Consider the following 15,848-nt stretch of genomic DNA (forward strand, 5'->3'; position numbering starts at 1 on the left):
CGACGCTTACTTCACGATCGCAGTACAACAAATAGTCACCTAAGCTGCTTGAAATGCCAAAACTAAATAAAAGTGTAAACCGGTTGTACAATATATACCTTATATTAGCAAGGCCTTTGCGTCCCGCTCCGTGGCTCAGTGGTCTGGGGCGACGTTTATGTCGCCGCAAATATTTTGCAAGTCACGAGTTCGAATCCCCGCTGGTACGTGCTTTTTTTTTGTAAGTTAACTTTTTTGTTTTCCGCCGATGTTTTCTATATCGAGTTCACCTTTTTTTGGGCCGCAACGTTCATGGCTACACGAACTAGTTCACAAAACGCGCGCAGGCTGGCACTGGCGCGCTAGCGAGTTCTCGTTGGCGTGCTGTTGCCATAAGCGCCGACTGCTTGCAGGCAGTGGGCACAGGCCAGAATGAACAGACCCTTGGCCTGGTGCGAACACGCTTTTTACGATACAGGCATGAGGGAGGCAAGCTCCAAATATGGGGGAAAAGCGCATGACATTTGGGCGTCTGCGGGTACCCGGAGGGCGTTCATGCACTGCGTAGGTCTCGGCTAGTGAATGCTACGACTACAAGCCGTCCTGGGAGGCTTATCTTGTGCATTTTACAGCCGACAACATGGCAGAAGCGCGGTACGATGATTACTGAGATATTGAGAATGCCCATCCAACAACGCCATTGGTTATGTTTTACAGAACCGAAACCGAAACCGAAACTTGTGTGATTGCTAACCTTGGGCATCGTCCAATCACGGCGCCCCTCCTCTCAACGTCACAGCCTTAGTTGGTGCGGCCGCCGCAAACCGCGCATGGTAGTTTTTCTTCTTTCGCGCTTTGTAAAATAATTACCGTTTTGTCAACCGGATAAACGATGAAAAGTGTGCTAATTTGAGCCAGTCTACGCAGTGCAAGCAAAAACGGGAGCTTGACAAATTCACTTCAGTGTCCCTTTAAGACATGGCTAGGTTGCGTGAGAGCGGGTGTATGTTTTCCCGATTTCAACAGAGTTTTAAGTGAATTTCTGATGTTCCCGCAAAACATCTTCGCACACAGATTTTCAGATACTTGTGCTTGTTTATTCTCCTCCACAGAGTTTGCGATTCTTCGGCATTGAGACCCTCTTGTAGAAAGAAGAAATGCCGTGTTTGTAGGCGTGGGGTGAAGAAACGTTTTTTAGCGTTCGACGGGCCGGTCCGTGCGGTAGTCGACGTCGCAAGGAGTGCGGCGAGGGAGATTGCGTGCCTCTTTGTCGGTGCCTCGTTGCCTTCTAGACCTTTGTGTTCAGGTGTCTTGGTGCCGTTAACTTCCCTCACTGTGGCTTGGAGAATTTTATCGAAACCATTAGTATGGTGACTGCCGCCAACAGTCTAATCCCGTTGAGTCTGCAATGATGACCATTTTATTCGAGCCTTTGGCCAGTCGGATGGCCAAAATGGTGCCTCCAACTTCCGCTTCTTTGATCCTGTTTGTATGAGGATCACGCATTGACAAAGATTGTTAGAATGGTAAGCTAAGACAATTGCTGCCTCGTACTCTCGAGCACCCCGTAGCCGGTGTACTGTGGTTTCCAATTTTGGAGCTTTCCTCGACTGAACTTGCCATATCGCCTGTTCTTGTACAGGTTTGGATGTATGTATTTGGTAAAGGAACGTCCTTATGCGTGTTCGCTAATCGTTGACACGCCCATCACTGCGTGCTGTCGTTGCTTTTTTTCGGGGTGCCTTTCATACGATACCCCGTCCCGCTTCTGTTTTCTTAGGCGCTCTCTGGGCGCTAGGAAAGTGGGTTCTCTGGTTTTGGAATTCAAGGACTTATCCTGTGTAGGTAAACTGCAGGATGAAGGCCTCTGCCATCGACCTTTACCCACCATCGATTGAGCTTCTGTCCTGCGCTGTTCGAATTCATTTTTTGCCTTCGAATGTTACTTCGTCCCCCTCATCGAGTCCATGGCCCCCCACTTCTTATGGACACGTCTCTGGCTGCACATTCTGCTACCCTGGTTCTTCACCAGTTGTCGGTTCATCTGAGGGCTACCTTGTACACAGTCGTAAGAATGTTGTCTCTTATTTTCTTTGCTGTGGTCAAGTTTCTGGTATGGTGGGCTCTGCGATATCCGGCTCATGATCTGCGGCTGCATGATGCTTTAATCTTTTTTTCTGTCTACCACTCTCCTCTTGGTTAGACGTTTTACAATGTGAATTTTAAAGTTTTTTTTTCTTTTTTGGCGATTGGGAGTTCGATTGCGCCGCTTGACTAGACCCAGGCCCAGCATTTTTACGACTGTTTTCTGCGAGGGCATCCGTACCTTTTTTAGGGTCATTTTCACTTGGCCGCGTGGCGTCTTGCGCTCTCTGCCAAGCGGAGAAAATTTGTGTTTCTGTTCGTAATCCATGCGTGCCCTGATTTTTGATAGACTGACAGCGCAGACGCGGCCCCTGCTAAAAATGCATGTCCTCCCTTTCACCTCTGCCCTAGTATCACTGTCCTAGTCTCCCCACTTCTATTACCATTGCTCTATGTTCCAGCTTCCTGGTAGCAGCGACGACGTATTTTGCAGACGCGTAACCAAGGCTGATAGTGGACGGCTCCCAGCCACGGGGAATTTGAAAAATGATCCTAATAATGCTATCGTGTTAAACATGACGCGGTATGCTTCGAACATTCTTGAATGTCAAGGTGAAAGCCTGGTTGGAGACCATTTGCAACAAGATAGAAGGGAAGTTAAGGGTAGCTGAATGTTCGCACCTGCTACACCTCAAACCCGAAAGGTATCAAAGCAGCCAACAGGCAGCAAATTGAACGCCTGGTGCACGAACACGAAGGCACAGAAGAAGAACTGCTAGAGGAGCTCAAATAACGCTACATTGTACATTGGAGAAGTGCCGACAGTCTCTCCCGCCATAAAAGGGCCTTGAAAACGTAGTCCTGGACACCTTAATTACAATAGCCAAAATAGGAGCTGCAACTAATAAGCTCAAAACGGGATCGGCGGCTGGACCAGACCGTTAACAACAAGATGCTTAGAAACCTACATGATGGATCGGAAAGGAATCTCGCAACATTTATGCAGGAATGCTGGAGCACAGGCAGCGTTTCTGAAGGGAAATTTGGCTCAGATCATTTTAAGTCCTAAACCGGGTAAGAAATTCAGCCTTGACAACCTGAGACCTATCTCGCTCACGTAAGGCGTAGGAAAGCTAATTGATCATGTCGTTCAAACAACACAAAAAATACGTGGATGATTCTGATCTCTGTTTAAGCACCAGGCTTCCGTTCACACCTGTCAACGTATCATGATATGCTTCAACTGAAACATGATATTTTTTGAAAAACAAGACAAGGGATACCTGAGTAATCGTTGCACTTGTTGCGAAGGCCTTTGACAACTTTAAACACACTGCTATACTGAACCTACAAAGCCTTAACGTGGGGAAAAGATATACAACTACATGAAGAATTTTCTCACTCACAGAAACCAAATATCTCAATTGGACAAACCTTACTTGATGGCATAAGCTTTGGAAATAGAGTTACTACTGAATTCTTAGTTCTATCCTCCTTTTACCATCGCCATTATAGGAATCCCTGAACGCCTCGAGAAAATATAAAATCTAAATCACAGGATATATGCGGACGACGCGACCCTCTGGATAGCAAGGGGCAACAACGGTCAAATAGAGGAAGCTTTACCGATGGCAGTAGATGAAACTGATGAATATTTCTCGGGAAGTAAAATGCACAGCGTGGAAATCCTTCGCATACTGGTCCTATGGCTTTAAGCCAGCTGCAGGAATAATGAGACAATAACTCTTCCAGACTGCAGTGCACAAGAAACCAGTAGGCTCTTTCGCAGACTTGCAAACAAGAAGAACTCGGGCATAAAAGAAGCCAACCTCCTCCGACTGTTCAAGCGTTTGTGATCCGTAGAAACACGTACGTAGTACCAGATTTGAAGTAACCAAGAAAGAAAAAGACAAGCTGGACGCGATCACCAGAAAATCACTAAAACTGCCCTAGGGCTTTCCATTTGTGCGTCCACGAACAAGCTGATGAAACTAGGCTAACAAGATAGACGGGCTGATCGAGGCGGTAAGCATTGGACAGCCCCAAAGACTTGTCAACGAAGAGGGGCAGACATATACTGAGCAAACTCGTTATCTCCTATGAAGCCACAGCCGACCCGCAAGAGGATATTCCCCCGGACGTCGGAAACAATATCCTAATCCCTCCCCATCCAGATAACATCAAGCAGCGTTTCATGAGGATAGGCGACAGGGAACGGCCTAGGCGCTACAAAGGAGGTACTGAGGGCGGTGCAATGTACCATACACTGATGCTGCGGAATACTATCGCAGAAGAGACAATATTGCGGTAGCGTCCGATGAGAACCATAGGCGCACGCTGCGCGACCAGAAATGGGACTCCCAAAAGGCGGGAGAAGTGGCGATATCGCTAGCAGCTACGTCCAAAAATACCAACATCATAATCTGCGACTCCAGAAACGCCATAAACAATTGTAACAGAGGACGAATATCAGCTGAGGAGATCAGAATCCTCGTAAAAAACCCAATGGACCACCAGGATTTACTAATCAGCACCCCGGCCCATCAGGCTCTCAGGAGCAATGAAGGAGCAAACAAGTTTGCCTTGGACTCGCTTTCAGGGCAGGCTCAGACACCCGTTTCACAGAATGTCTGAAAAAGAGAGGATGCTCACTTACAGAGAAGTAACGCAATACTATAGATTACCAAGCAAGGAATACCCAGACACAGATCGTAAACTCAGCAAAACGGAAAATGTACTCTGGCGAAAATTACAGGTCGGAACATACCCAAATTCGCCGCTGCTTAGTGAACTCTACCCGGGCTAAAAATGCAAACATTGCGAAAGCCTGCAAGGCGTAGTAATCATACCCACATTATCAGACGGCACACACACCATAAACACTTGGGATGCTCATGTTTATGGATGCTCAACGGAAGATCATCAATCAAGCACAGGCCAAAGGCATACTGGCCTACTCCAGCAAGGGTTGTAGAAAAATTGAGTGAGACCTAATAGAGATTTTCTATCATATACTGTACAACTTCGTGGCCGCGCCCATCCCCGTTTTACCAGCCCCGTGGACAGCGCTGTGCGAAGCTGGTTCCGCACCCTCGCCATCGCCAGGAGCCTCTTGTTTGCCCCTTTCGGCACGTTCCTCTGGCCCTGGCGCTTACGTTTCCCGGCGCGCACTCTTCCCACTACCAGAGCTCTCTGTGGTCACGTTTTCACGGCGCGCGAATTCCGTGGTTACCGCATATTACCAGCATACAAGGGGACGTTCTCTGCTACCACCTTGCATCAGCGGCGGACGTTTTGGTACCACTTCTATTAACGATATTCGTTAGCGTTAGATGAGGCCGAATATTTTTCCCTCAATATCGAGCCTTCTATTACCTTGTTTAATCTTTGCTGGAGGAATAATAGCCAGCAGCTAAAAATCGCTTTTTGTCTGGCGGTGACCTGTTGCAAGATCAAACAATTCAGCGCCGAAAATTCCGAGTCTTTCTTACAAATGTAAAGTAGAATTTGCATACGAGTTCAATGTTTACGTTTAATTGTCATACGCAATTTTAATATCACTCGTTCTTCAGCCGTCCCGGCACACTGCAAAAATATGTTATGCGAGTTTAATCTGCTATTAAACACAGTGTGTGTTCAACTACAAACATACTCCATTTAGCTGGTATTGCTGGAACAACCTGGTCAGCGGTCGCATCTCCAGCTGATTATTTTGAACACTCCATGTCGCAGCTTTCCAACGGCTTGCTCAGAGTCTGCAAGGCCCACTTATGAGGTCAGTGGCGAAGCGCGCAGGCTGCGCGTGAGAACCTGCCACTCTGTCTGGTGGCTCAACACTGCGGACTCTACGCGGCAGCCGTCGCCAATTCGTCACGGCGCGCACAGGAGACGGATTGTCTGGCCGACCGAATCGCGGGGATAATCCCCCATTGAAAACGCAGACGGTGCCGCCGGGTTCCGAGAAGCGCCGGGGAGGTGTAATTGCCGACGTCGGAGCATGCGCCGCGCGAGCCTCCATTCTTAACGCGCTCCTTCGGCATAGTGCACTGTCGCCGCCTTTCGCCCTCACCCCGCGGGGTCGCGCACGCTTGCTCGTCCGCGAGCGGGCCCGTTGACCCAAAGATGGTGGCGCCTCATTGAATATTCCGTAGCGCACTGAGTGGCAGCTGTCTACGTGAATTTGGGCACTCCCTTCCGCGTGTACGAATGCTACGGGGGCGTTCCCGAGAGAGCGTGAGCTCGAAGTGTTTAAGGCCGAACTTGGCCGTTACAAATCTTTCTTGTCTGAGCGCCGAGCTGGGCAGTTCCCGGCGGGACAAGGAGTCTCGACCGTTAAAGCTAGGATTTGTGAGGCCCCTAGGCTAGAGCTTAGGATCGCGTCGGAAGTTTAGGGTACAGCGCCGTACCGGGCAACTAGACGGATCCTGCGGTGAGTCAGGGTCTCGGCCGCCAGTTCTCGAGCGGTTTGTGTACGCTCCGAGGATAGGAGAGTTAGGCGAAGTTGAGTAGCTCCAGTGATTTGTACGCACTTAGAGCTAGCGTCTAACTGCAGTTTGAAGTTTTCTCTTTATTACTCATGTACCCAGTTTTCCTACTGTAAATTGCTGTATATAAACTCTTCGTTCCACTTAATCAGCCCCAACGCCTCGAGTTCGTCAATTCGACCGCCATCGATCTCCAAGAACTTCAACACCATCGCCCTGCCAGCCTCCTGCCAAATCAACCGGAGCCCGGGCGATTGGGTTCCTGATCGACACCGGACTTCGGGGAAACGAACCACAACAATCTTTACTGAGTCTTTATGTGGTTGATAAGCAAAGCCGCCCCCTATGTCGAACGGTTGAAAACTGCCGACTCAACACTTACAACGCTCTTAGGGTGGAGCTTCGCAGTCAAAACGCCGCGTGCTGCTTCGAATGATTGCAGATGCGGGGCTCAAGGTTCTTAGCTAAGAACATACTGCCTCACAGTATTGAACAACGTTTTTACATTTCTATCACCGCTCAGATATGGCAAAATGCACTCTCTGCTTTCACTGTTTCATTTAGCATGCATAGATTTTACTTATGAATTCCACTATTATTTAAACTGCGGATGTATTGTACATGCAGCGATACATTTTTTTTAATTCTACAAAAACGTATGTTCGTGAAATACCTCTGTTTCTTGTCCGTCGAAGAGCCCCGCCAGGAGCAGAACCCGCGGAGCTGCTGCCTGGGGTTCGTCGGGGAAACGGACGAAATACATGCGGCGCCCACTCCGGGAGGACCTTCGGGCCTCGTAGTACCTTCGGGTAAGATACGTGGAGGCTGTGGTTACATTTTAGATGGCAGTGCGACAGCAATAACGAATAGAAAGCACGCTGCTTACCGAGACTCCGCTTGCTGAATACAACTGAATAGCATTTCGCCCTTTGACCACCTGCGACCCAGTAGTCGCGGCTCTGCCATCGTGGCCTCAAAGACAGAGTGAAAACCCGCTGAAATGAATTTTAAATGCAGAGCATTTCTTAGCCTCGCCTCTTCCTGCGTCGGACGGCGTCCACAGCTCCGCGTCCGCAGCAGGTGCGCCTCTCGTCCTTCCCTCCTCTCTCTCAACAGCAGCTGGCGCGCGCATGCGTCCTAGTCAGCCCGTTCGCTCCGTCGCGGTCTCGGCGTAACAGGTGCGTGATAGCAGCGCGGTGGGGCGTGGAAGGGCGCGCGCTGCTTGCGCATGCGCGCTCTCCCCCCCGTACTGCTCTCCCTCTACTGCGCGCGCTGCAAATATAAAGCGGCTAGCGGTCGCTCGTGCTTCAGTCACGGCGTTGCTCCCTCCTTCCTTGGTTGACGCTCGCTCCACCCTTACGCGACTTTACTCTCCTCTCTCTACCCCAAACCAACACCAACGCAACTACGACCCAACTACCCACCCTAACGCGACTTTACGCGGCGTTAACGACCCCCAATGCTCTGCATTTACTCGTGTTCCCCTCGCGGGAAGGCGCGGGAATTTTTAACGCAATCAGGGAACTTTGTTTACGCAAAACGCTTCGAATATCATGCGCACATTTATCTGTGTCTGGGTCATTCCATTTCGTTCGGACTATACCGCAGCGTAATCCATGTGTAACCAACACTATGCTTCTTGTATCAAGTGACGGTTACCCGTTAAAGTAAAGGAATGCAGCTGTCTTCAGTGCAGGGGTGCAATTCCAACCTGACCAGACGAAAATCCCTTTGGACTCGAGACCCTCTTTTGACAGCCTCATGTGTGCGATACTTTTCACGTCTGGAATCCCTAAAAGTGCGCTCGTTTCCTTTTCTCTCTGACATCGGCTCGCACTTTTAATTCGTCTGTCTCACTGCATACCGTTAGTTTGCAACACAGCCGTACGTTACCGCAGAGTGTATCAGGTGTGGCCGCACCGCTGGCCTTGTCGTCCACTGCATTGTATTTGCAGTAAAAGCTCGTTCATTGGAACTCGAAGGGGGCAATAATATTGCGAGCGCTAGAATGAATAGACATTGCGCCACAGCGCAGGGGCAGAAGACAAACAATCCGCGGCTGGACTTGAATTAGGCGCTACGACACTACACAGCGACCCCGCACAAGGAATATGCACCCAACTTACCACATGGGGCGGCGGGAGCAAAGGGTGCGCGCGCTGAATAAGCGACTCCCCGTCCGACCGGACATTATGTGGACGCGGCTGACTACCGCCACTATGATGCGTATGCGGTAGCAATCGTTGACCGCCCTGATGCACTGCCAGTTGACTCAATTTCTGTCCGCACCATCAATCCGATTCGAAAATTGGAAGCCAATTTAGAAAACACGGGTCCCGCGACCGAGAGAAGACGCAGTGAAACATCCCCCTCGCGAGGGGCACGATCAAATGCAGAGAATTTCCGGGGGCGCACGACGTTAAGTAGTTTGCGTTACGTTAATGTTGTTGCACTTGTGGCAACTGCTGACGAGAGAGCGCTCGTCAGTAGTAATTTGAATGAGTCAACGATATAAGGCGCGTTCGCAGCGTCCTATTCTGTGTCGGCTTTGTGGCGCAGTGGGTAGAGCACCATGTACAACATTGCGTTCCGCCCGCAGGGTCGAGGGATCGAAACCGGGCGCCGGATAGTATTTTTTTTATATATATATAGTAGGGACAACGACGGTGCGGACTACGGACGTCAACGCGGGTGACATCGTGAGTTACTGAAATGCTCTGCATTTAAAACCTGCAACGGCATGTGTTGCGCACTGGCGGCTGCGGCGCGGCGCCTGCTTCGGAAGTGAAATAGGCTGTGGCTGCAGCGTAGCACGCACGCTACGCTTTTTTTTTTTTTTTGAAGTGCAGAGCACTTTAGGCGCTCGCCTTGTCGTCCTAGCTCGCTCGCCGGAACCAAGCATATCGCTACGGCGTTCCGGTGTAGCCTGCCCGGTTCCTTCGCCGCGGCGTAACCCAGCGGCTTCGAAAGCCAAGCGGCCATGCCAGGATATATGTTGAGTGAGCTAAGGTTTAGGTGGTTATTCTTAGCTTTCGTGGATGTCTAGGATTAGCTGATTATCATGCTTACTGCTGCTTATCGTCCAATCCACAATTCAAATCCAATCCAATCCAAGGCAGCCCAATCCAATCCAATGTAATCCAGAACTCCCTCTGGCGCCGTTTCAGGCAGGGGGCGCGCGAGCACTGCGAAGGCAGAAAAATTCTAATTGCATGGGGTGGTAACAGTAAGTGGATAACGGCGGTACAGCCCATATCGAATCGCTGCTCTGCACTTCCGAAAGTTTTCACATTGAGTAAAACGGCTTTAATTTCTTGTTTCGTTTTTATTTTCGAGCAAATTTTGTTCGGTTTGGATTTGCAACAGATTGTAATCACTCTGGGCCAACTCCATCTGCAAGGAGCGATGGAAACCAGGGGATTCGAGTCCGAATTAACCGTTCTGGATACTGACGTGTTCGAATTGCAGGGCAGTGCTGGGACCAGGGTTTCAGTTCGAGAGTAAGTTCGAAGTAACCGACTTCCAATTAACGAGCAGTTAGGGTATCTCGTACTAGCTAGCTGACGTACTTGTATGAATAAAACTTTTTCGCGTTCGTTCCCTCGTTTGCAGCCATTGACTAGCGTAGTGTTTTCGGTCATTAGTACTGCATCAAATACTGGCGCATATTACTATGCTTTGATGTTAGAGTGATCAGCGTATCATAGCCAACGTATTAATATTTCTTTATGGTAGAATAGCAAAAGCGATACAGAATTTTTGTTTAGGTTTGTAACAGGTTGTGCGAGACCTGTTTCGAAGGGAGTGAAAAAAATGACGGGACAAGTGCATATAGTCTGCACCAATAAGAAATATTTACTGCGCATATTTCACCAAGCGCAGCATTGTGTATGAAAACGGTGCGCTTTTAGAAACTTTGGGGAACTCAAAATCGTTCTCGTTTACTTGGTCTGTCTTCCTAGTCACGATCGTCGCTTGATGTGGGCCGTGAAGCGTGTTAGAAGCGATAAGGGTAAGGTTCCCGGATGCCCATTTGGCGACGGTGCGCTCTCCCGCTTTTCTGCGAGTCCAGGAGCGGAATGTTGTTTTTCTTAACTTTCGTGCGCGATTTCCTAAAGCAAAGAACATTCTCCTAGTGCCCTAAGCGAAGAAGGGTGTACACACTCGCTCTTATTGATGGCCCCCGTCCCCTCCACATCAATTGCTTGCGTCACTTGCTTAACCCAAGTGGCCTACCACGGAAAAGTGGGGTGGAACCCCGATTAGCCTCAAGGCTAGGCGTGTTTACCACAGCTTCTGTTGTATCGTGGCGTCCCACACATTAAACACCGCATCCTCCTGCTATCTCGTATATACCCTGAACCGCCCTGGGCGTTCAAAATTGCACCTTGGGTAGAATGAGTATTTTAATACATCAGAACACCCCTTTTTACGGCCTTGTGAATGCAGGGCACTGACTGTGGGCGACAGTTAAGGATTTCTGAGCACCCTTGCATACACCACGCCAGGGTACAGGCTACTGTGCACAGCTGTCAGTTGTGTATATGACGACAAGCACCTACGGGCTGTTTGTGGCCAGTCCGGCAGTGCCTTCAAGGGTGTCCCACACGAGGTTAGAAATCCCCCACAGCAATAAATAGACAAGAAATATGAGTTTGCTTCCCCCCCCCCTTTCTCCAAATGACAGTAACAGTAAATTATTTTGAATGCAATACGGATTGCAGCCTGGCCAGTTGATACACAACCGAGCACGAAACGGCGCAGAAAGCACACGTATAAAGCGCTGAAAACAACCCATGCATTTGTTTGACAAGCAATAAATAGGGAAAATTGTCCTGTGACTTCAAACTACTAAGATTACAGAACATGCAAAACTAATCACGGAGATCTACTAGGAAACAATATTCATAGTACACAGCATGGAGATAATGTTCAAAGCCGCGTGTTTTCACCACCCGTATATTATTTAGACACTAATTGACAGAGGTTTTGACGGAAGCCTCTATCAATGTTTTACAGAACCGAAACCGAAACTTGTTTGAATCCGAACCTTGGACATCGTCCAATCAAGGTGCACCTCCTCCTGTCGTCGCAGCCTTTAGTTGGTGCGGCCGCCACAGAACGCGCATGGTAGTTTATCGTGTTTCCCGCTTTATAAAATAATAACCGGCTTCTCAAACGGATAAAGGATGAAAAGTGTAGTACTTTGAGCCAGTCTAAGTAGTGCAAGCAGACCCGGAGATTGACAAATTCATTTCAGTGTCCTTTTAAGGGGGTCTTGTATCATTTATTACTTTGTTTTCTTTTCAAAATTTCTTAACGCTTCGTCGGAATTATGTTCAAATATCCGCAGTCATATTCCCCAATGCCGCTCCAATCCAGTTCGTAAAATCGGCGGAAGCATAGAGGAAAGGATAATCCGCGAGAAAGAAAGAAAGAGCGAGGAGGGGGTGCGGCTGAAGGGCTGCAGCGAGGGACACATGTCCGTCCGCGCCACCCGGTTCCCGATGCGGTGCGTCAGAATATCTACCCGGTTGGATGCACCCAGAACCTGTCGGTGCGGCGGGTCATCCAGCAGCCGACTCGCCCACATTTCCGCCTTGATTCAAACCAAGCCGGTTCTCGGGGCGGAGACGCGTGCGGAGACGCATCACTTTCCACCCATGTGTTCCACCCTTGAACCCTGTTCGTATGTATATGGTGCGCCTATGTCCGCGTGCTGCCGATGAGAGATGACGCCAGCAGTAACGGTGCTGACCTAAAATTACCTCCACTAGCTAACAATTTCTTGCTTTTTTAGACCGGCAGTATACTAAGCTTGCTGTTAAGCTTGCTGTTTGGTACAAAACATAAATGCATATGTAAATGCTCCTGCATTATTCTTAGAACGGCGTCTGCTTCCGGTACGCTACGTAATGTAGACATAGGTGGCGCTGGCTAACACCCAAAATCGAACAGGAAATTATGTAAGGATCTATCAGCAAAGTATGCAGCCAGCTATAAAAGATGGTGCTGCTTGCCCTACTGGTCCAAGGCTGGAGCAACAGCAGAGCTTGCGGCCCCTCGCCCTCGACGGAGACCCGGCTGGTGCACCTGACATTGGTTTCCGAACTTGACGCTGAAGTTTGCCATGACTAGCAGGCCCGGATGGTTTTGACCGCAGCGTTTCACATCTCTCGCAAAGTGAGCCGCGTTATCACACGCTAGAACAGGTGTCAATTAAGGGGGGAAGTGGGTCTTTAATCTATTTTTTTTTTATTTCTTATCCAATTTTGGTGAAACTATGCACTCTTGTACAGTTTTTTTGTGCTGATTCCAAATATCCAATCAGTTTTTGCAAAAGTCAATTAGTTTTAGAGATAATTACTAATTAGCCGCCATTTTTTAAGGCCTAAATTTATTAAAAAAAAGTGGTCCATAAAAAAATGTTTTGAACACATGATTGGGTAGTCAAATGCATAAGCAATGAACTAATGGGAGCACTTGGCTTTAGTAGCAGTTTTACAGCTCATTGAAAATCGGTGTTGAGATGGTGGCCATTAGTGGTGGAGGATAAAATGCAAAATAAGTAATTATTAAAGCTCATTTTCATACATCTGCACCCATTAGTGCACAGTACGCATATTTAGCTTCCTGGTGCAAAAAAAAATTATAGCTCTACCTGCCATACATGCAGAGATATTGAGGCCTTAAAACTGAGTGGAGTGCAAAATTTGTGTTTTGAGGAAATGGCAAAAAACAAACTACATGAGATTAATTGACAACAGCAATTAGTATGTACATATTTATGATTGAGAGTTAGTAGCCTCCAGGGATGTAGTCTGTTTGCTTTCCAGCATTGGTGTGCCGCTTTTTCACCGCTCGCTGGACATTTTCAGCCGCTGCTCGCTTTCGACCCGATTCAGCTGCTCAGGACCACGTAGTCCAGCACGAGCCCCGTAAAAAGTTCGATCACGGTCCCGACGCCGATGTGGGATGTGTGTCCGTGAGTCATCCATGAACCGTCGTAGGAAACGGCGATGTTTCCCGGATTGTCGGTGTCGAGCTCGCGGTAAAGTTCACGAACGGACTGCGCGGACTCAGTCGTGACACTGTCGGCTGCACGAGTAGCAGCAGGGGTCAGCTTTGTTTTTACGTAGTGCTGCCCCGTCTTCGTATGCAGCCCACGATGGGAAATGTTCATCTCGGCAAAGACGTTTAGCGCCGTTTAACGATTTCCGCTCGACTGCATCGCGCGTGCAGCCAGTACGTTCACTACGAAGGGGTTCACCTTCTGTTCCCCTTCAACACGCGGAGAACTCCACATCGACGACACGACTCCGCAGTTCGCGCATTCAAGGCACAATTTCACCGCGAGGCCGTATTCGCGTTCACCAGTGGAGACGCTAACGTTCCCGCCGCACGTTTTACACTTTACACCATTCATCAAGCCGTTCAACGAGTTCAGGCTTGCAATGACGAAGTTCGTATCGTCAACGGGGCCGGTCGCAACGTCGGGGCTTTCAGAAGCAAAGCAATCCATCTTTCTCTTTATTGCTGGTTTTGACGCAAGGTCATGTAGGCGCTTTTCAGCTTTCGCTTTTTTCTCGCGCACTTCAGACGGCTGCCGCATCGCTGTATCTAGTCGAACGCGCTGGCTCGGTCCCGGCGGATCCGTCGGGGCTGCTAGGCCTATCTGGCTGTCAGGCACATCGACGGCTCCGTTGGCTCCAGCATTACGCTCAGGGTCGCGTGCTATCTCTCCAGTTTCCACTGATGCGGAACGCTTCTTGAAGTTGTTCACTCGGGACTTCTTCCTTTTCTTGCCATACTTCTTCCGCGTATGATGTTTTTTCGCCGAACCAGGCATCGGTTTGCGTTTTCGCTGCCGTTCGCACACAAGAGAGATGGCGGCGGCACTTCCAGGCAACCGATGCGCCCGCACGCTAAGCAGACGGCCCGCGCCGCACTCGGCCAATCCAATCGCGCCGTGGCATCACGTGCGCCCAACGTCCAATCAGGCCTCGAGTTTTACTTTTTTTCAATGCTTATTTTCTCTTTACCGGGTGGACGAAGCGGGACAGCAGTGGCGGGCGATTGAAGCGGGAAGAGCGCTCTTTCAAATGACACCGCGATGGCGCCTGTCGCTCCAGGGGGAAAACGGCTGCGCGACGTGACAAAAGTACCGTTTTAGCGTTCGCTTTTGCGCGCATTGGGCTCGCGCAACTGTTTTGAATTGTTATTGCGAGCGAAATACTAGTTCCCGAGGTTTGAAACATAGCAGACTTAGGCAGAAAGACTTGAGGATTCCGAAAATGCCACTTTCAAAAAACCGGATTTTTTCGCCAATTTTTGGTCCGACCCGTGTGTCCCCCCTTAACCGGCTTCGCGAATTTGGCGTCCGTAGCGCGAGCTTTTCTGTGCCCCCCCCCCCCCTTCAGGCACAAACACACATGAACCGGCGAGAAGGGGAGCACGCGAGACAGCACAACACAAGCGCTAGGCAGAGTGGTTTCGAAAGCAGAGCTGGCCGACGCCGAGCGCTCCCCACGGGGCAAACGCCCACGTGTGCTCGATATTGATATTTTTTCCGCATGTCAACGGACCACGCTCAAGCATAAACACTTTTACGTCCCAGTACGGAGAACCGCTGACGGAAAATGGAAGGTGGCTCACAATACCTTCGCCTCTCCAATATCCTGTGCTTCCTTTATTTCGTCCCTCCTCCTGTCCTTGTGCCGGCCCAGCAGTGTGGCACTGCTTAATTCTGTGATGCACATTAAGTGAGCATCCTGAGGAGCTGTGCACATTCCATGCGTTCTGCCGCAGTCGACGTCGTTACAGCCTCTAGTCTGCCTTACATAGAAGCGTAAGGCAGTAACCCGCAATAACCACATCTCAATAAATTTACGAATGGTCGGGGGGCTTAGAGCATTGTTTTGGCGCAGAGCCGCCCTAGTTTACTTTCTAGCAAAGGCTACATAATTTGTTAGGTCTACACCTGTCCTGATTTTATTTTACCCTGTGGCTTACCCATCCGTGTAAGGCATGGCGACGATTTTTTTCTTCTTCGACAAAGGTTCCTGTACACGCTGCGTTTGCGCATGCCGTTTAGGAGCTCGTAGCCTACGCCCCACAAAAGAGCCTGATAATAGCTCAAGGAGGAGGCCTGCTTAGTCTTAGACGCTACTCTTAAACACGATGACGCCGATATCTGGAACGCGAGTTCTTCAATGCAGACGTCGCGAGTCACCCTTTTACAACCTTGGAATGAGCACACGTATATATAAGGCATGAAACCTTCCGTGGGACATCGGCTAA

At 49.5% G+C, this 15,848-nt stretch overlaps 1 protein-coding gene across 1 annotated transcript in view; it reads right to left on the reverse strand.

Annotated features, from left to right (window-relative positions):
* The window catches only part of LOC144157786 (abasic site processing protein HMCES-like), a 56,383-nt gene that overhangs the window by 13,618 nt on the left and 26,917 nt on the right, over positions 1–15,848 (reverse strand). The window contains exon 5 of the mRNA XM_077688544.1: positions 7,222–7,351. Coding sequence (XP_077544670.1) covers positions 7,222–7,351 — 130 coding nt within the window. The remainder of the gene's footprint in view (positions 1–7,221; positions 7,352–15,848) is intronic.

The sequence above is a fragment of the Haemaphysalis longicornis genome, unplaced genomic scaffold (assembly GCF_048455015.1).
Source record: "Haemaphysalis longicornis isolate Haplotype H1 unplaced genomic scaffold, Haemaphysalis longicornis Haplotype H1 scaffold_10, whole genome shotgun sequence".
In the NCBI taxonomy this organism is placed as follows: domain Eukaryota; kingdom Metazoa; phylum Arthropoda; class Arachnida; order Ixodida; family Ixodidae; genus Haemaphysalis; species Haemaphysalis longicornis.